Source organism: Tursiops truncatus, chromosome 15 (assembly GCF_011762595.2).
Source record: "Tursiops truncatus isolate mTurTru1 chromosome 15, mTurTru1.mat.Y, whole genome shotgun sequence".
In the NCBI taxonomy this organism is placed as follows: domain Eukaryota; kingdom Metazoa; phylum Chordata; class Mammalia; order Artiodactyla; family Delphinidae; genus Tursiops; species Tursiops truncatus.
The window spans coordinates 4,820,229-4,840,521 of NC_047048.1; the positions used below are offsets into that span (position 1 = coordinate 4,820,229).

At 41.2% G+C, this 20,293-nt stretch overlaps 1 protein-coding gene across 3 annotated transcripts in view; it reads right to left on the minus strand.

The window, feature by feature from the left end:
* The window catches only part of USP42 (ubiquitin specific peptidase 42), a 35,781-nt gene extending 17,306 nt beyond the window's left edge, over positions 1 to 18,475 (minus strand). For 2 of the 3 annotated variants that reach the window (XM_019930689.3, XM_019930690.3), the window contains exons 1-5: positions 18,342 to 18,475; positions 13,980 to 14,229; positions 11,691 to 11,891; positions 2,461 to 2,571; positions 673 to 775 (exon numbers count right to left, since the gene is read on the minus strand). In XM_019930689.3, coding sequence (XP_019786248.1) covers positions 673 to 775; positions 2,461 to 2,571; positions 11,691 to 11,891; positions 13,980 to 14,220 — 656 coding nt within the window. In that variant the 5' untranslated portion in view covers positions 14,221 to 14,229; positions 18,342 to 18,475. Of the gene's footprint in view, positions 1 to 672; positions 776 to 2,460; positions 2,572 to 11,690; positions 11,892 to 13,979; positions 14,230 to 16,470; positions 17,670 to 18,341 lie in introns of those variants that run through there. The other variant, XM_033840883.2, reaches the window with a different exon arrangement.
* Positions 18,476 to 20,293: the final 1,818 nt, after the last annotated feature.

Consider the following 20,293-nt stretch of genomic DNA (forward strand, 5'->3'; position numbering starts at 1 on the left):
AAGTAGTAAGAGGAAGTCACCCTAAAGCAGGACTGTGACACCGAGTGTGAGGACTTGCCGGCGAAGGCAGGGAACACAGAGCATTCTCCCCTGTTCTGCAGCTACTGTCATACTGACAAGGATAGCCTGGGCGAGGCAGTGCTGATGGCAGTGGGAAGGGAATGGGAGACTTGCTGGGTGTGTTGAGGCAATACAAGTGGGTTAGGACTTGTTATCTAATTGTTTCTCCAATCTTCCTCTTGAGCCCACATTTAGATTTTAAAGAAGAAACTGCAGAAACTGGTAAGTGACCAGAATGAGAAAGACACAGGGAACAAATACAGATTTTAAAGTCTAGAGATCAACTCAGAAAACATTGGCACAAGAAAGGAGAAGTGGTTAGTTTTGACCTGCAGAGGGATGATGATACCCAGAAATTAAATCATGTCAAGACCAATATTCATGTCCTGACATCTGTAATTAAATCCAAATTATTATAGTAAGCACACCTTTTAAAATTTCAACCATTTGAAAATAATGCCAATCACTGGAGGAAGAGGCAGCGCAAAGTCAAAAGTTGAGGCCGAAAGAGAGCTCTGCACACCCATCGTAAAAGGCTAGACTGAGTTCTGGTGAGCCAGCGAGGTAGGCGGGGGGTGGGAATGGGGGTTGACGGATGCTGTGTGTACTCACTTGTTGCTGCCATTCAAGCATGCTTTTTGCATAGCATCAACAGTGTGCTGAAGGAATTCATGGGCATCTTCTTGGCTTCCAAAGCGGAAGTGCCTAGCTATGCCTATAAAGTTCGAGTAAAGACACAGCTTTATCATCACGTGACATGCGGGGCTGTACTCCCCCAAAAGTTACATCTTATGTCAATACGTTGGTTAGAAAATACCCGATAATTATTTTATGAGGAAACAGCATTAATAAGCTCCCCTGAGAACAGCTAGGACAGGCCCTTTAGACCATTAAAAGTCCACATGGGCTAGAGTTGCTGAGAGCCCAGAGACTCTATGTCTTCAGCAATAAAATGATACCTGAATAAATTCAACTTTGGCTGTACTGTTTCAAAAATTTGTCCCAAATGTTATGTCAGTGCACACATCTTAAATCTGGCCCTAGATCTCCCTGAGAGAATCCATGTAAAACATAAATGTGTGAACCTATCTAAATTCTATCCCAATAACCTAGAGAACACACTATATTCTCCACTGAGTATCACCTTGGTCCTATTTCTAATTGACTAAACAGCCGCAAGACAAAATTACATAATAATGAAAAACAACACAAAAGTATAAACAATATACATAGAATTTTAATGTGTATGAATATATATAAATATATATTAACTTGAATCATATGAAATTGCCAATATTCTACCAGTTCTGACCTACAAAAATGACAATTTCATTATTCAACCATATATGTTTGGAGTTAGCAGGCGGTGTATGTTCATGGATGTATGTATATACACACAATGACATTCTCTTAAAGACTAAGTTTAAAAATATTAGACATGCCTGCCGTATGTGTGGGTATGTGTGTGTGTGTGTGTGTGTGTGTGTGTGTGTGTGTGTGTGTGTGTGTAATATATACACGTAATTAAACAAACAAAATCACCCCTGGCTAAAATTCTGCCGGGATCCTATAATGTTTAAAAAATTTTTGCATTGTCTACTCTGGCCTGTTAATAGTACCAAGGGCCAATATAACACCTCTTTATCTTCAGCAGCTTTTTAGGCAAAAAGATTATAAATAGTCACTGTGTAATTATCCACCCCTATAATTACCCAGCTAGACAGCAGAGTAAGAGTTAGGTTTTTGTTTTATTCGCAAGCATTTTTTATTCCAACTCAGTTAATTAAGCTGATGTAAAAGCTTACTGCAAAAAACATACAGAAAGTGCATAAAAATATTTCATGTGACCTATCAGGATCATTACAATTCAAGAGGAAATTTTAAAGTCATTTAAAATTTGTATAGAAAAAGTGAAATTTATCCACAAATTTGCTAAGTTATGAGTATAAAATTTTCTTTAAAAGTATAATTAACTTTATTTTGATAATTCCCATCACTATGTATAGTGTACTCATTCATTGAATTAAAACTAACTGAAAACTAAAGAAACCTGCGGGACAATATTAGAGTTAGTATTAGCATAGAAATCCAAATATCTGAGAAAAACACTGTAAAACTTACCAATGATTTTATTAATAAATTGAGTTTTTAAAAATTTTTAATGTGTTTATATATTAAACTGAATACCACCTTCTTTACTATATTGTCATCTTTTACTTTAGGTTTCAAAATGTGTTTATATAGTAAATAGTTTACTAAAAACCTGTTATTCATTAAAGACATATACATATACAATAAGCTGTTTGTTGTAATACACAAGGAGCTCATCATCTACCAGTTAGACCATTAAGACCAATTAGCTAACAAATACTAATATAAACTACTATAGAGGATACTTACGCCGCATCTCATTAATGACAAACATCGGTTTAATAACATCCCCAGGATGGTTCAGCACTTGTGTGATATGAGCCTGCATTGTACACATCATACAAAATCCTTCTGCATGACCTGAAAGATAACAGATGATAATCCTCCAAATTAGCAAAATATGACTCTGTATATACATCAAGGGGTATTATAAATAACGGGCACACTCCTGAAATAAGAGTAACAGTTACAGGACTTCGCTGGTGGCGCAGTGGTTAAGACTCCACACTCCCAATGCAGGGGGCCTGGGTTTGAGCCCTGGTCCGGGAAGATCCCACATGCTGCGGAGCAACTAAGCCTGTGCGCCACAACTACTGAGCTTGCGCTCTAGAGCCCACGAGCCACAACTACTGAGCCCGCATGCTACAACTACTGAAGCCCGCGTGCCTAGAGCCTGTGATCTGCGAAAAACACAAGCCACTGCAATGAGAAGTCCGCACACCACAACAAAGAGTAGCCCCCACTCACCACAACTAGAGAAAGCCCGTGCGCAGCAACGAAGAACCAACGCAGCCATAAATAAATACATTAATTAATTAATTAAAAAAAAAGTTTTGGGACACAGCTAAAGCAGTGTTGCAAGGGAAATTTACAGTAATACCAATATCAGAAGCAAAAACAAGGATATCAACCCTGCAGACATCAAAAGGATAACAAGGGAATACTATAAATAACTTCACACACATAAATTTGACAACTTTGGAAAAATGGACCAATTCCTCAAAAGAAGTGAACTACCACAACCCACCCAGTATAAAATAATTGCAATAGCGCTATACTTATTAAGGAAATTAAATTTGCAATTTTAAAACTCCCAGAATAGAAATCTCCAGGCCAAGATAGTTTCCCTGATGGATTCTACACTAAATAAGAATTTACATCAATTCTACAAAATCTCTTCCGAAAAACAGGAGTTAACATATCCCAAATTCATTTTATAAAGCTAGTATTACCCTGATACCAAAACCACACAAAGGTGGTACAAAAACATAAGATTAAAGAGCAACATATCTCATGAACACATGTAAAAATCCTTAACAAAAATTCAGCAAAATATAAAAATAAACATCATGACCAAACGGAGTTTATTCCAGAGATACAAAGATGACTCAGTACTGGAAAATCTACCAGTGTAATCCACTATATTAATAAGCTGAAGAAGAAATTCACATGATCATATCAATTTGACACAGAAAAAGCTATTGACAAAAATCAACACTCATTCAAGATAAAAAGCGGGAATCAGTAAAACAGAAATAGAAGAGGAAAAAAAAAAAAAGAAATAGAGGGGAACTTCCTTGACTTGATAAAAAGGAAAAACCTACAGCTAACATCAAACTGAATGCTTTTCCCCTAAGATCAGAAATGAGGCAAGGACGTCAGCTCTGAGCACTCTTATTCAACATATTGCTGGAAGTTCTAGCCAGTGAAATAAGGCAAGAAAAGGGAATAAAGGACAGAGATCAGTAAGGAGTAAGTAAAAATGTCCCTATCTGCATATGACATGATTCTCTACATAGAAAAATACAAGGACTCCCAAAAGAAAAAAAAAAGCCTAGAAATATTAAGTGAAGTCAGTAAGGTCAATATACAAAAATCAAATGTATTTTTATATACCAGCAATAAAAATGTGAACACCAAAATTAAAAATATAATGATGCTTATAATTCCTCAAAAAATAAAAGGATTAGGTGTAGATCTAACAAAACAAAACATGCTGATTAACTACACAACACTGATGAAACAAAGTAAAGAAGATCTAAGTAAATGGAGAGACACACCACATCCACAGACTGGAAATGTCAGCATAGTAGAGACGTCAATTCTCCCCAAACTGAGATACAGGTTTAACAAAATTTCTATCAAAATCCCAACAAGATTTTTTTGTACATATAGACAAGATTATTCTGTAATTTATATGGAAAGACAAAGGAACCAGAATAGAAAAAAACAATTTTGAAAAAGAATAAGTGGATGGACTCACTCTACCTGATATCAAGATTTATTACATAGCTACAATAACAAAGACCAACCACACGTGTTGTGGGACAGATACATACCTTAACAGAACAGAATAGGGGACCCAGAGATAGACCCACACAAATACACCCAAGTGATTTTTTTACAAAAGTGCAAAAGCAATTAATGAAGGAAAGATAGCCTTTTAAACATATGGTGCTAGAGCAACTGGACATCCACAGACAGAAAAACTAAACCTCATGCTATACAAAAATTAACGTAAAATGGATCACATACCTAAATGTAAAACTATAGAACTTGTAGGAAAAAAAATAGGAGAAAATCTTTAGGATCAAAGGCTACGCAAAGAGATCTTATACTTGACAGCAAAAGCACAATCCATAAAAGGAAAAATTGGACTTCACCAAAATTTAAAACTTTTGCTCTGTGAAAGACCCTGTTAAGGGGATGAAAAGACAAGCTTCAAACTGGCAGGAAATGTTGGAAATATACATCCGAAAAAGACCTAATATCTAGAATATATAAAGAACAAGACGACAATATAAAAACAAAGAACACAATAGAAAATGAACAAAAGACACAAAGAGATATTTTCCAAAGGGGATATATACAGATGGTAAATAAACACATGGAGAGAAGTTCAAGACCTTTAGGCATTAGGGAAATGCAAATTAAAACTACAATGAGATATCATTATACTCATCATTACCGTATGGCTAAAATGAAAAATAGTGAAACACCAAATGCTGGCAACAATGCAGAGCCACTGGAGCGCAATACACTGCTGGTGGGAACGTAAACTGGTCAGCCACTCTGGAAAACTACCTGGCAATTTCTTACCAAACTAAACACGCAACTACCTTATGACCCAGCAACTGTAGTTCTGGGTATTTATTCCAGAGAAATAAAGACTTGTGTTCACACATATGCTCTACACACTAATGTTTACAGCAGCTCTATTCATAATATCCAGAAACTGGAAACAACCCAGATGTCCTTTAATGGGTGAGCGGTTAAACAAATTGTGGTCCATCCATACCATGGAATACTAGTCAGCAATAAAAAGGAACAAATTATTAATATACACAACAAAGTGAATGAATATCCAGAGACTTATGTGGAGTGAAAAAGCCAATCCCTACTATATAATTCAACATATGTAACATTCTTGAAATGACAAAATAATAGAAGTGATAACTAGTAGTTGCCAGGGATTAAGGAGGAGGTGGGGACACGAGGGAAGTGGGCTTGGCTATAAAAGGGAAACATGATCCTTAGTGATGGAAATGTTCTGTACCTTGACTGTATCGATATCAATATCCTGGCTGTGAGACTGAACTACAGTGTCACCACTGGGGGAAACTGGGTAAGGGTACATAGGAGGCCTCTGTGTGATTTCTTACAACTGCAAGTAAATCTAAAATTACCTCAAAATAAAGTTTAGCTTCAAAAAAAGGCAAAATAAAAATATTTCAGACCAAGAATAAAAAACAAACAAATAAATAAAACAAAACCCAAAAAACAGAGTTTGGGGGCTTCCCTGGTGGTTCAGTGTTTAAGAATCCACCTGCCAATGCAGGGGACACGGGTTCGACCCCTGGTACAGGAAGATCCCACATGCCGTGGAGCAACTAAGCCCAGGCGCCACAACTACTGAGCCTGCGCGCTAGAGCCCATGAGCCACAACTACTGAGCCTGTGTGCCACAACTACTGAAGCCCACGCACCTAGAGCCCATGCTCCGTAACAAGAGAGGCCATCACAATGAGAAGCCCGTGCACCACAAGGAAGAGTAGCCCCTGCTCGCCGCAACTAAAGCCCGCACCCAGCAATGAAGACCCAACGCAGCCAAAAATAAATAAATAAATAAATTTATTAAGAAAACCAACCAACCAAACAAACAAAAAAAACAGTTTGTCACCAGCAAGAAAAGTTAAGGGAATTCCTCCAGGCATATGAAAAAATACCAGATGGATGTCTGGATCTACACAAAGGAATTAAAAGCAGTGGAAATGATAAAAGAGTAAGTAAATATAAAAGACTGGTAAAGAAACCTTAACAAACTACTTAAAACTTTTAAATTTTATTTAAAGCAAAATAATACAATATATTATGTGGATACAAATTAAGTAAAAATAAAACGTGTGACAACAATAGCACAAATGCCTAGAGAGAGACCATGAAAGTATACTGTCATAAAGTCCTTATACTACACAAGAAATCTAATAGTATCTCAATGCAAGCTATGGTAAGTTAAAAATGTATGCTAAACCCTAAAGCAACCACTAAAAAGAGAAAACAAAGTTAGAGAAAATATGCCAATAAAGGAGAGGAAATATAAAATTACTCATTCCAAAAGAAAGCAGAAAACGATGAAAAAGGGAACAAAGAATACAGGACAATTAGAAAACAAATAGCAAGATGGTAAATGTAAAACCAATCATATCAATACTCTCATTAAATATAAATGATTTATATTTTAAAAGGCAGAGACTGTAAGACTGGATTAAAAAACAAGAACAAACTATAGGCTGTTTACAAGAAATCCACTTTAAATATAAACACAAATAGGTTAAAAGTTAAAAGATGGAAAAAGACATACCATGCTAACATTAATAAGAAAACTGGAGTGGCTCTATTTCAGACAAAGCAGATTTCAGAGTAAAGCATACTATTTGGGATAAAGAGGGTCATTTCATAAGTTATAAATAGGTCAGTTCACCAAGAGGTCATAATAACCTTAAGTGACAGAGTTTCACAATACATGAAGCAAAACCGATAGAACAGAATGAAGAAACAAATTCAAAAATTTCTTTTATTTCAACATACCTCTCTCAAAATTTGATAGAACAAGTAGACAGAAAAGCAGTAAAAGGACATAAAAGACAACCTCAACAACATTATCAAGTAACTAAACATAATCAGCATTTATAGAAACTCCAACCAAACAGCAGAATACACATCCTTACTAAGTACACGTGGAATACTTAACAAGCTAGACCACGTTCTGGTGCATAAAACAAGTCTCAAGTTTCAAAGGATTCAAACAATAAAAGTATCTTCTCTGACCACAATGGAATTAAAGTAGTAATCAGTGACAGGACAATTTCCGAAAAATCCCCAATCATCTCGCAACTAAAAACACGCCTCTAAGTAATCATAAGGGCATCAATCAAGTAATTGTATTAAAAAAACTACTAGAATTAAGGAGCTGAGCAAAGTTGTAGGATACAAGATCAATAAACAAAGTTCAACTGCATTTCTATATTCTCACAATGAACAATCAAAAATCGAAATTCAAAAACTATTACCATTTATAATAGCTTTCAAAAATATGAAATACTTAGGGATAAATCGGATTAAAAAATGTACAAATTGTACTTGTATACTGAAAACTATGCAACACAGCTAAGAAAAACTGAAGATAACCTAAATAAATACCTAGTTTGTGGGTCAGAAGACAATACTGTTTGGATGTCATTCGTCCCAAACTGATGTACAGATTCAACACAATCCTAATCAAAATCTCAGGAAGCTTTTTTGTAGAAATTGACAAACTGATTTCAAAATTCATTTGGAAATGCAAAGGACCAAGAATGGCCAAAACAACTTTGAAGGAGAACAAAGTTGGAAAAGTTACCTGACTTCAAAACTTTTAAATATATAGTAACAAGGCACTGTGCTATGGTGTCAAGACAGATAGTGGATCAATGTAACAAAACAGAGTCCAGAAATAGATCCATATGTATATGATCAATTGATTTTTGTTGCTGCTGCTGTTGTTGTTTTTGCGGTACGCGGGCCTCTCACTGCTGCGCCTCTCCCGTTGCGGAGCACAGGCTCCCGACGCGCAGGCCCAGCAGCCATGGCTCACAGGTCTAGCCGCTTCGCGGCACGTGGGATCTTCCTGGACCGGGGCACAAACCCGCACCCCCTGCATCGGCAGGCGGACTCCCAACCACTGCGCCACCAGGGAAGCCCTGATCAATTGATTTTTGACAAAGGTACAAAAACAATTCAGTAGAGAAAGGGCTATCTTTTGAACAAATAGTGCTGGAACAACTGGATATCCATATTGAAAAACATGAACTTTAATCCATTCTTCACACCACAAATAAAAATTAACTCAAAATGTATCACTGACCTAAATATAAAAACTAAAAGTATAAAACTGCTAAAAAATAAAGGGAAAATCTTTGCAACCTCTCGTTAGGCAGATTTCTTAAATACAACACCTAAAGCACAGATGATAACAATGGAAAAATAATGAAGTAGTATTCTTCAAAACTAAAAACATGCTCTTTGAAAGACAGTGTGAGGAGACTATTTTCTCCAGATTGGGAAACATTTGCAAATTACATATCTGATAAAGGGCTTCTATCCAGAATACATAAAGAACTCTCAAAACTCAACGATAAGAAAACTACACAATTTTAAATCAGGCAAAAGATATGAGCAGGCGCCTGAGCAAAGCAAATACACAGATGGCAAAGAACCATATGGAGAGATGTTCAACATCATTATTCATTACGGAAATGCAAATTAAAACCACAGTAAGATACTATTATACTACACACCTATTAGAGTGGCTAAAATTGGAAAGACTGACCACGCCAAGTATTAGGGGAGATAGGGAACAAATGGAAGTTTCATTCACTGCTGGTGGAAATGTAAAATATCACAATCCCTTTGGGAGACAGTTTGGAAGTAACTTAAAGTTAAGCGCACACATACTATAGGACCAAGCCATTCCTCTCCTAGATATTTACCCACAAGAAATGAAAACATGTCCTTACAAAGACTTCAAGGTAGCTTAATTTGTTGTTTTGTTTTGTTTTGTGTTTTGGCTGCGTTGGGTCTTCGTTGCTGCGTGCAGGCTTTCTCTAGTTGTGGCGAGTGGGGGCTACTCGTCGTTGCGGTGCATGAGCTTCGCATTGTGGTGGCTTCTCTTGTTGCGGAGCACTAGGCACGCGGGCTTTGGCAGTTGCAGCACATGGGCTCGGTAGTTGTGGCTCATGGACTCTAGAGCGCAGACTCAGTAGTTGTGACGCACAGGCTTAGCTGCTCCGTGGCATGTGGGATCTTCCCAGACCAGGGATTGAACCGGTGTCCCCTGCATTGGCAGGTAGATTCTTAACCACTGCGCCACCAGGGAAGTCCTCATAGTAGCTTAATTTGTGATGGCCCAAAATGGGAAATCACCCAAATGTCCATCAATAGGTGAATGGAGAATCAAACTGTGGTACATCTATCCATACAATGGAATACTACTCAGCAATAAAAATTAACTATTGATACATGCAACAACATGGAATAATGCTGAAATAACTGTGCTGAGTGAAAGAAGCCAGGCAATATAAAAATATATACTGCGTAATTCCACATAGAAGACATTCTAGAAAATACAAACTAATCGGTAGCAAACAGAAAGCGTATCAGGGGCTGCCTGGGGTGGAGGGGATGAGGGACAGGAAAGGGCGGGAGGGGCTGATTTCAAAGGAGCACTGAGACTCTTTGGGGGGCAATGAGTATGTCCATGATGTAGACTGTGGGGATCGTTTCATGGGTATATACACAAATGTCAAAATGCATCAAATTGTGCATTTTAAACATGCAATTTATTGTTTATCAACACCACCTCAATAAAGCTGAGAAAACAGAGAGAAAGAGAAAACTACCAATGGCCTATAAAAGACAGGCACCTAATTCTGGATACCCCGAGTGTCTGCATTTTTGTCTCCACCCTCTCTCTCTCTGTCCAGGTGCCAGTGCTGGGTTTTCATCCACATCCTACTTTCATTAAGTGCAAAAGTGATAGGAAAGCTGTCTGTGGGGAATGAATTATGGACTTAAAAAGGAAGAAAATGAGGGCAAACAGAATCTTCCTTCTGTAATTTGAAACCCTGGCGTAAGAAACACCTCTTGATGGTGAGATTCTAGGTGATTTTCTTTTGGTTACCTTAAAATTTTCTGTACTTTCCAAATTCTTTAAAACCATAATTTTGCTCTTTGGGGGAATAAAGTTTTAAAAGAGTGAGTCTAAATTCTCCATTAAGTAAAAAACTATTTGGGAATTCCCTGGTGGTCCAGTGGTTAGGACACGGCACCTTCACTGCCAAGGGCCCAGGTTCAATCCCCGGTCGGGGGACTTCCCTGGTGGTCCAGTGGCTAAGGCTCCACGCTCTCAGTGCAGGGGGCCCCGTTTGATCCCAGGTCAGGGAACTAGATCCCACATGCATGCTGCAACTAAGAGTTCGCATGCTTCAACTAAAGATCCCACATGCCACAACTAAAGAACCCGCACGCCGCAATGAAGATCAAAGATCCCGCGTGCTGCAATGAAGACTCGGCACAGCCAAATAAATAAATAAATAAATAAATAAATAAATAAATCCCTGGTGGGGGAACTAAGATCCCACAAGCCACAAAAAAAAAACCAAAAAAGTAAAGGGCTATTCAAAAAGAAACCAAGGGGCTTTTTTTTCACCCTAATAATGAAGGACCAGCACCCTAACATACACACACACACACATTAAGGTAGATCAAAGAACAGGGAGATTTCACTTATCAAGGGTGAAGAGTATGTACAACACTATATGCAGAAGGTCAAAACCTCAAAAAACGGGTATGTTCTAAATTCTGAATTTCACTAGTTGACCACGGAGTTGGCTCTCACCTAATTAAAGACATAACGTGTGTTAACTAACTTCCTGCCCTCTGGGTTGAAAACCGAGCTCTCACACACTAAAGGAAAAGTCCTGCATGAATTTCCAGGAGGTGAGGACCAGTGACAAGAGACTCCTCTCCGTTAATGCTTAAAGCCTGTAAATGAATCAAGCGTTCAACACAGGATGGATGCCAGGAGAAGTGGGATTCTTAGCCCTGCTTGTCCCAAGCTGTTGACAGTAGACATTTATGTCACATTTTTTAGTCACATTTTTTAGCAAGTGCAGAAAGCCAGCAGGGGCTTCAGAAATGCCAAATGCTGATAAAATATGTTTCTTTTAGAATAATTCTACAGGTCAAATTATGTGCAAAATGTTTTTTATGCGACCTGAATGTAAATCTTTGTCTTCCTCCATGATTTCTAAAAGAAGAAACCAACTCCTTAGTGATGATCAAATTCTTGGCTTAAAGCTTCACTTTCATTTCAGAGAAAAAAAATGAAAGTAGGTTAGCATACCATAACACTATACACATAAAATAATACAGAACACTTACATGTCTTGGAGTGTTCGTGTGATAGCATGTAGTTGGCAAGTGGTGGTGTATAAGTTAAACACTGCAGCGCTGCGTTGGCAAAACAGGTATTGCCCAAATTCTGGAGCCCAGCTCCTACTCTATGAGTTTGCTGCCACTTAAGACAAATCTTCTCAGATGGGAAAAGAATTTTTTCTGGAGGAGCAATGCCATCACCTAGAGCTAGAAAAATAAACAAATATTTAAAAAGAAAGCTTTGTATACTTCCGAAGCTGAATAAATAGCAACACATCAAACCTGAATCTGATCAAGATTCTTATGACCAGCTAACCAGAAATACAGGGGAGAAAGGGACATTTTAAAAGAAAGAGCCCAGAATGTGGGAAACTCTATATGATTTGGTTTCTTTGATAAACAAACTGCAAGGACAAAAAAAGCGGGGGGCAGCATATAACAGATTAAAAAAAACTTAAAAGATATTCACCAAATGCAAAGCATAGACCTTGTTTGGAGGTTGATTTCAACAGCCAACTGTTAAAAAAAATTATACAACAACCAGGGAAATCTGCACATTGACTGGATTTTTAATATAAAAAGCTTTTAATTTTCAGACATGATTTCTTTAAATATACACATTGAACTATTTATAGATGAAGTATAAAGTCCTGGATTTGCTTTAAAATGATGGGGAGTGGGGAGAGGAGTAAGTGGGTGGAGGTATAATTGGCCAGGAGCTGATAAACATCAAAGCTGGCTGAGGGGCACGTGAGACTTCATTACAATTATTCTCTCTTCTGCACCTACTTAAAATTTTTCATTAAAATAATTTTAAAAATAAACAAAGTACAACACAGTAAAAGTGCAGGAAAGTTGATTCCCTGTAATATGTGCTGAGGATGCTCATGTTCTGTACCCCCAGCAGCACGTCATCCTCACCATCATCTCACCTCCTCAGTCCTCACTAGCTGTCGGATACTCTCAATTCTAAAGGTTGGTAGTGATGTCATCCCAAATTTACCAGCAGGGAAACAGGCTGTTAGGCATCACTATACATACTCATAAGTATAGTCTACATGGTCTAAAAATTTCTTATCTATTTTTAAAACTTACAAACAGATTGCTAATGATACTCAGGCGAGGCTCAAAAACAATTTATTTAGGAAAGGTCAAAAATCATCCACAGCAAGACTGTTTTTTCAAAAGTTCAGCAGTTCCTCAGTACTACCAAAGATTGAGATGCCCAATAGATGGTTCTCTACTTTAATAGCAATATTGAGTGTTTAAGCATGCAAAAAGGCAGGCTTCAGCTTCCCGAAGAAGGGAGATCAAAATCAGGAAAGGAGAAATGGATGTTCAAAGAGCGTGACAAGGGCCCCCAAAAGGGCCAGGTGGGGTGATACAAACTAAATCCTGAGGAAGAGAGAGGAGCCCCAGCAAGGTGACAGGAGGCTGGAGTCTGTGAGAGGATGTCCTGTGGGAATGCCCTGCTTATAAAGATCTTTAAACCCCTCTGTATAACATTCAGTTACGTTGTTTGATTTGTGATGTAAATGTCCCGTCACCCAAAACACCTTCAGCAAATCCTACCACCCACCTCCACATCACAATATCACACGCACTAGGAAGACTCAAAACAAAAAACAACGTGAGAGCCAAATTATTCTAGACCAAACAATGTTCTGTGTGGGAACTAATCTCTTAAGGTTTCAAAGCTTCCAAATCCGAAAGTCTCAGGAGTACCAACTAAAGTGTCAATGTCTTACTTATCAGCATGGGTTTTAACAAATATAACCACATTAACCTGGCTTTATACATAATGTAACATTTACAGGATCTGCTCGCTTTCAAAGAGCTTTATTTCTACAGACGATTTTAACTGGCAAAAACTAAACAAACAAAAACAAAGTTGGGTGGAGCTCATTTGTCAAAAGGCAACCATTTTTAAAAACATTAAAAAAAATCTTTAAATTTTTAAAAGGTAGACATTTACTTAGGGCACTATAGTTAACGGACAAGTTAATGAAATGCTTGCCCATCTCAATTCTCACCAAAACAAAGTTTATCCTTCAAAAAATTAGGAATTCAACTACAAATAAATTCATAGTAACTAAAAATAATCTTACCTTGCTATGATACATATGTTAATCATGAACAAGCAGCAGAGGAAAATGAAGCCTGTCAAATAATGTAACTCTGCTGGCCATTCAGGTGGCAGTGTATCTTGCAAAATAAGCCCCTCTCTGAAACTACCAACCCACTGACAGCATTTATACAGGAGTTTCTTGTAGTGATTCTTCTAGAAAGTAGTACCTTGATCCTTTGGTGGTGATGGTTTTGATTTTTCAGGTACAGGTGAACTTGAATAAACTACAGCACCAGGTACTGGTCCTAAAGAAAGCGCGTGACTTGAAACATCATTTAATGAAGACACAGTACCCCAGCTGGCAGAACCTGCCTCCATGTCTCCAGGTGAGACTGCCTCAGAACTGCCAGGCTGGTTCTGACAGGTTGATGGGTCTGAAGATTCTGAAGCTTTGTCACCTGTGGTCATTGTTCACCTCTGTAAAAGATGAGAAAAGCATACATTTGTTTCATAAGGTAAGAAGAGTAATCTACTTATTCTACCATTAGATCTTTGAAAACAATTAAAAACGGCTAGGTTAATTTTCCAACAAATCACCCCAATACAAAAGCAACACTATTTTTTAACTTTGTAATAATTTCCTTGGGATATTTACTGTTGTGCTAATCTGAACATGCCAACAATTTTTAATTATAAAATCTTCAGTGAAGTATTTGATTAGATCTTGTCATTCTATTCCATGCCCTCTGAAAATCTGCTCTTTCGTTTTATAATCAGGTATCTCAATTTCCAACTCTATACATTCACAAAGTACCTATATTTTTTCTCTCCCTTGCTTAAACCTAGAATGTGAAATGCACTAACACACTTGGCTCAATTTTCAATTCATATATAATTCCTCAAGGAAAAGTCTCAACTACATGAAAAGAAAATCTAGCTTTAATTTGAAGCTTAAAGTCCAAAATGACATTGTTTGAAATATATTACTTTTTTAATACAGGAAGTCTCACTTTTGAAACACATTTTGAAGAGGCTCATTTATTTCGCATATATGATTTTTTAAAATGAAGTCCATAAGGCATTACTTACATCAAACTGGAACACAAATACATGTTATAAAAGTACTTAATTAAAATTTTCTCTCTGAACCCTATTAAAATCTTAGGGCCACCACTAACTAAGCACTTTCTATGTGCTAGGCATTGTGTCACCCACTGAACACACGCTAACTTACTTAATTTTCATAATGACCTATGAGAGACTGGACAGAATCCACTGGGTCTACGAAATGGAGCAACTATTACCCAAACTAGTCACTACTGGGAAAAGGTCCCAAGCCCAACATTCCCGGCTGGGCTCTACCAAACTCCACAACACAGCACTTTAGGAACGTTTCCCATATTGTCTAGCGGCAACCAAATCTAGCAGAGGCCACTGCTCTGCAGACGATCTTCCAGGCGGCCCCGAGTGCCTCCGGCCCAGCATCCCAACACCCGGACTCTGGACACTGGCCGCCCTAGGAGCCTCTCCGTGCCCCTGGTCCTGTCCTGTCTTCTCTCTCCAGGCTCTGCACATGCTGTTCTTTCCCCAAACTTCCTCCACCCTTCCACCTCCAGCCAGTGAACACCTTCTCCGTTTAGAATTCATTTCCTCTGGGACACTTTCCTTGATAGTCCCCTCCCCCAAGACAGTCTGAGAACCCCTCCTGGAAGCTCTGGTGGCACCTTGGGCACCCTCGGGCTGATTTCCAGATTTCCACCTTAGCGCTCACAGCCATCCTGCCTGCGGCTCTCCATCATGTTCTTGTTTACATGCCCTGACCTGGCACAAGGAAAGCTCTCCACACATGTGTTGAACAAATGAATCAGTTGTGAAGACAGGACGTAACCAGTGTTTGCTCCTAGCACCAATTTTCGCTGACTGTTTTATATAAAGTATCTCATTTAATCCTTAAAAATTCTGAAGTAGGAATAGCCTTTAAAACTTGTTTTAAAAAATATTCAGCACAGTAAAATAATTACCCATGTCGTGACACTTCAACAAATGTTACGATGCACTGTCTACTCACAATAAGGTTTGTTTAAAAGCCTCAATTCTGTTGTGATTTTAAATTAAAGATTTAAATTAAGATTATCACCCCCCAAAAAAGTACAAACTTAAATATTTTTGGAATCTTACGTAGAAATAGAGAAGAAGATGTTAATTAGATCTTAACAAAAAGAAAAACTGAACTGAAATTTTAAGTCAATCTAGGTAAAACACAGGACCTTTATTCAGGAAGAAAGCCTGAGCCATATTAGCCAAATAAAGTTTATACTTTCCTCATCTGACAGTCAAAAGAAATTACAAAACAGCGTGGAGGCAAGAATAAGACAACAAGGGGAAAAGAAGTAGAGGAGGAGGAAAAGGAAGAAGAAAGCCAAAACAGTGACGATTAAGCCAGCCTTATTTACAGTAATGTTAAATAGCAAAAACCTTGATTTTCTGGGATAAACATCCCTTCAGGACAATCATTAACAAATGACTAAATAAAACCATTTTACTTGCTCCAGTTGCCTTTGGGGGGATCGCGGGGTGGGGGGGAACAACTCTTTAATTAAGAAAAAAACCCAAGGAAAACATACAACGGAGTCATTGATAACCACATAGCATTATAATTTGGGAAAACCAACAACATCCATTCTCCTTCAGATGCATATTCAGCCAATGACTTCTTACCCTGAAACCATCAGGTATTAAGCTGGAGAAAACCTTTCTGGAAGCCAAACAATGTTGCGTAGGGCTCAGGATTCAGATGTTACATGTTCTTTACTCTCAGTAAAGCTTCTAAACATTACTGAAATAAATCTCAGGACTTTTAAGCAACTACTTCAATGAAAAGTTTAAATTTCTCTCAACACCTCCTGATGATAGACAAACAAAAAGTTACAAAAGCATGTTTGAAAAAAACTGAGTACAAAAATCAAGGTTGGATGTGTGTGGAGGAATGAGACAAAGTGACTTCTCAATTGTTTCCATTAAGTGTACCTGCTTTAATTACAATGTTTTACTTGAAAGTCTTAAAATGCTGTCCCTTATATGGTATTTCTCCCTTGTGGTGACCAAATGCTAGAATACATTATTCTTTTTCATTTTTAAAAGAATAAGCATATGGCTATTTGAACATTATGGCACTCCACATACATTGTGGTAAAAATATAAATACATGCAAAAAGAAACTGTTATACCTGTACTTCTTAATAAACAATGTAACCCACATTCTTGTTGCATTTCCATTTGAAAACTCACAAGCTTTAAAAAGACAACCTGGATTTTACTTCTTTGTAAGGAAACAAATCACTTTGCTTTAAACTTTTACAAAAAAAACTCTGTAGACTTAATTCAATGATACAGAAAAGAAGTGAAACTGACCCTAGATACAAATAAGTGAAACCGATTATTCACAACACCGATACACTTTGAATGAATAATACAATCAGAAGAGGAGAATTATGTTTCAAATGTACAAGTTAAAATTTGAGACTCCACTAAAACGTACAAGAACCTAAAATACTGCTGTTTTAGGGGCTAACTAGTTTTTCAACCAGTTTTACTGTTATTTGAGTGTATTTACTTTAAATAACCAACGTGTTTTCCCGTAAACAAGTAAGCCCTAAGGCCTCCCGTAATATAAAAGAGCTATTCCACAAAAGTAATCTCAATTGCATTCATTACAGCGAGGTTAAAGTCCTAGATGGTAAAACTTCTGTCCCATCAAATCTTCATCTCAAACATCTGAAACTGACCGCCCTTTCCCCCCCACGCCCCCGCCTCAGGTAACTTGGGTCTTCCTGCCCCGAAGATAAAGAACAGGACCAGGGCACACGCGCTTTGGGGGACGCGACGCCGGGCCGGCCGGCCCCTCCTCTCCTCCCGAGGGTGCCCGCTCCGCCCGGCGGCAGGCGTGGGGAACTCGGACACCCGGTGGACTAGCCAGGTGGACGGCCCCGCGAGGACGGACCGGCGCGGCGGGCGGGCCGGCGGGACGCCCGGGTGGGAAAGTTTGTCTCTTTGGGGGGCGCAGTGGGGGCAGGGAGGCGAGCCCGGGGCTCCGAGGGGCGGGAGGTGGCAGCCACGCGGGGGGCGGTGGGCGGCCCGGGGACTCCGGGCGGCTCAGCGGCCGGCACACGCCCACCCCGGGCAGACCCATGCGGGCCTGGCCGCCCCGGAGCAGCCAGCCGGGCCCAGCCCCCGGGCCGAGAGGGGCGGGCTGGGCCGGGTGGGGGTGGGAGGGCAGTGTCCATGGGCAACCAGGGGGGTCCGGCCTCCCCGCGCAGCCCGGCGATCTGGGAGCCCGGCCGCCGCGGCCGTTGCGGCCGCCGCCCCCTCCCCAGCGGCCAGGCCCGGCCGGCGGTGGCGGCACTGCCACCGGCGCGGCGGGGTCCCGGGCGGCCCGCCGCTGCGGAGGGGGCGGCGGGCGAGGGGCCGCGCCAGCCCCCGGCGGGCCGCGCCGGCAGAGGGGCGGCCAGGGCAGCTGCGGCCGAGGCGAGCGGGGCGCTCCGCGGGCCCCACGCCGGCCAGCGGCGGGCAGGAAAGAGGCGGGAGCTTACCTGACCCGGCTCGGCGCTCGCTCCATCCCCCTCGGCGGCCGCCGCCGCCGCCGCCGCCGCCGCCGCCGCCGCACACAGCCCAGCCGCCCGGCGGGGGACAATGACGTGCCTCCATCCGGGCACCGCCGCCGCCGCCTCCGGGTCAGCGCCGCGCCCGCAGCGCCCCGCCGGGCCGCCAGGGGGCGCGCCAAGGCCGCGTCCGCACGCGCCGCCGCCCAGGGGCCGTCGCACAAGAGGCGCAGCGCGCAGCTAAGTAGCCGGGCTAGCGCGGGAGGGGCCATCGCCAAAGCGCCGCGGGCGCAGGCTGGCCCGCGCGTCACTGGAGCGCTTGTCGGCCGCGGAAGGAGCGCGCTGATTGGTGGAGCCGAGCTGTACGGCGCGGGCGGGTGAGGTCTTTCCCCAGCGGCCGGCTGGAGCCGACCGCGCGGCCCTCGGCGGCCGCGACGGGAGGGCCGAGACAGCCCTGCGGCGTGTGCGCTCAGTCCGGCCCGCGCGGGTGCACGGACCACGCGGGACACCTGGCCCCCCCAAATGGACACGGCTCCGGGAGACGCCCCTCGGCCTAGAGACCCGGACTTGAAGAACACCGGACCCAGCGGTGCTCCAGCGCGCCATCAGACTTCGACAACTGTTACTGGAAGCGGAGAAACCCGGCTCCAGAAAAGGCAGACCCCCGCCTATCCCGTCAAGATCTCATCTCAGATCCGAGTATTGCTCTTGCAACGGAGGGCCAGACCATACTTCCGGAGCAAGACCGGCTCTTGCTCCGGAGGGCCAGATCCATATTTCCAGCCGCTTATTGGATGTCTCCACCGCGAGGTCGAGCAGAAAACGAATTGATTGATCGTGGCATCTCCCCTCCACCACGACCCTGCTCCTCTCTGTGGGGTTCCCTGCTTTGATTAGGGACGTGGCACTCTCCCGCACTGACCGAGTCCTCCCTCTGTCTCTCTTCTCTCTCCTTTCCTGACCTAACCCCTTACACCAGGTCACACCCACCCGACCTACCCACGGGCTGTAATCCCCGCCCTCCCGGGGCAACCTTCCTAGTCTCGCCCCTCGCCTTCCCACAGTCTCCTTACCGTCACTCCACTCTCTTTCAGCTTCCACGCTGCGGCCAGGATGATCTTTCAAAGACACAGGTTAGATGTGGGTCCCCTCCGAAGAGCTTTTAGCTACTTTCTTGGCCCACGGAAAAGTCTCATCTCCTTTACCTGGCATTGAAGGCCTACAGTTCTCTCTCCTCTTTTGTGTCCCAGCCATAACCTCCTTTTTCCTACAAACACCCCACTCCTGCTTCTGCTTATAGAAATCCTGCCTGTGTCTGTTCTTCCATGAAGCCGCCATCGGAATCTTATTGCTCCCCCTATGTCTTTTAAAGTAGTGCTAATTTCACTATTATGGAAAGAAATCACTGAAGTGATGAAATAGCTGTTGTGCGTTTGGAGCAGAACACTGAAGTTGTCTGAGAAAACCAAAAAGGAAAAGGTGAATTCCAAACCTCCAAAATTCAGTACCCACTTTTGGGATTAACACCACAATTTACTTCCTGATGAAGAATGGTTATGAAATTTCACCTGCACGGTCCTGGCAACACTAATAAGAGACTTGGAAGAACAGAATAGCCATAGGGATGGATCCAGTAATTTGCTTGCCTTTTCCAAATGACTTGCAGGTGATTAAATACAGAATAAGAAGGAATTAAAGAATCAAATGCCTAACAGTCACCTGAGCTTTGTGGTTATTTCAAAATGCTTCCTTTGGAAGTCACATGAGAAGTTTGGCTTCTAATATCAGTTTCCATTTCATATCCTATTGACAAACTGCCCCTGCAATTAACGTCTTAATACAGTAGAGTAGGAAAAGAGATTTAAAAAAAAAAAAAATCCCTTGGCATTCTCTCCAGAACAGAATTTTTTGGAGGGGAGGGGTTGTTACACAGCCCTCTGCTC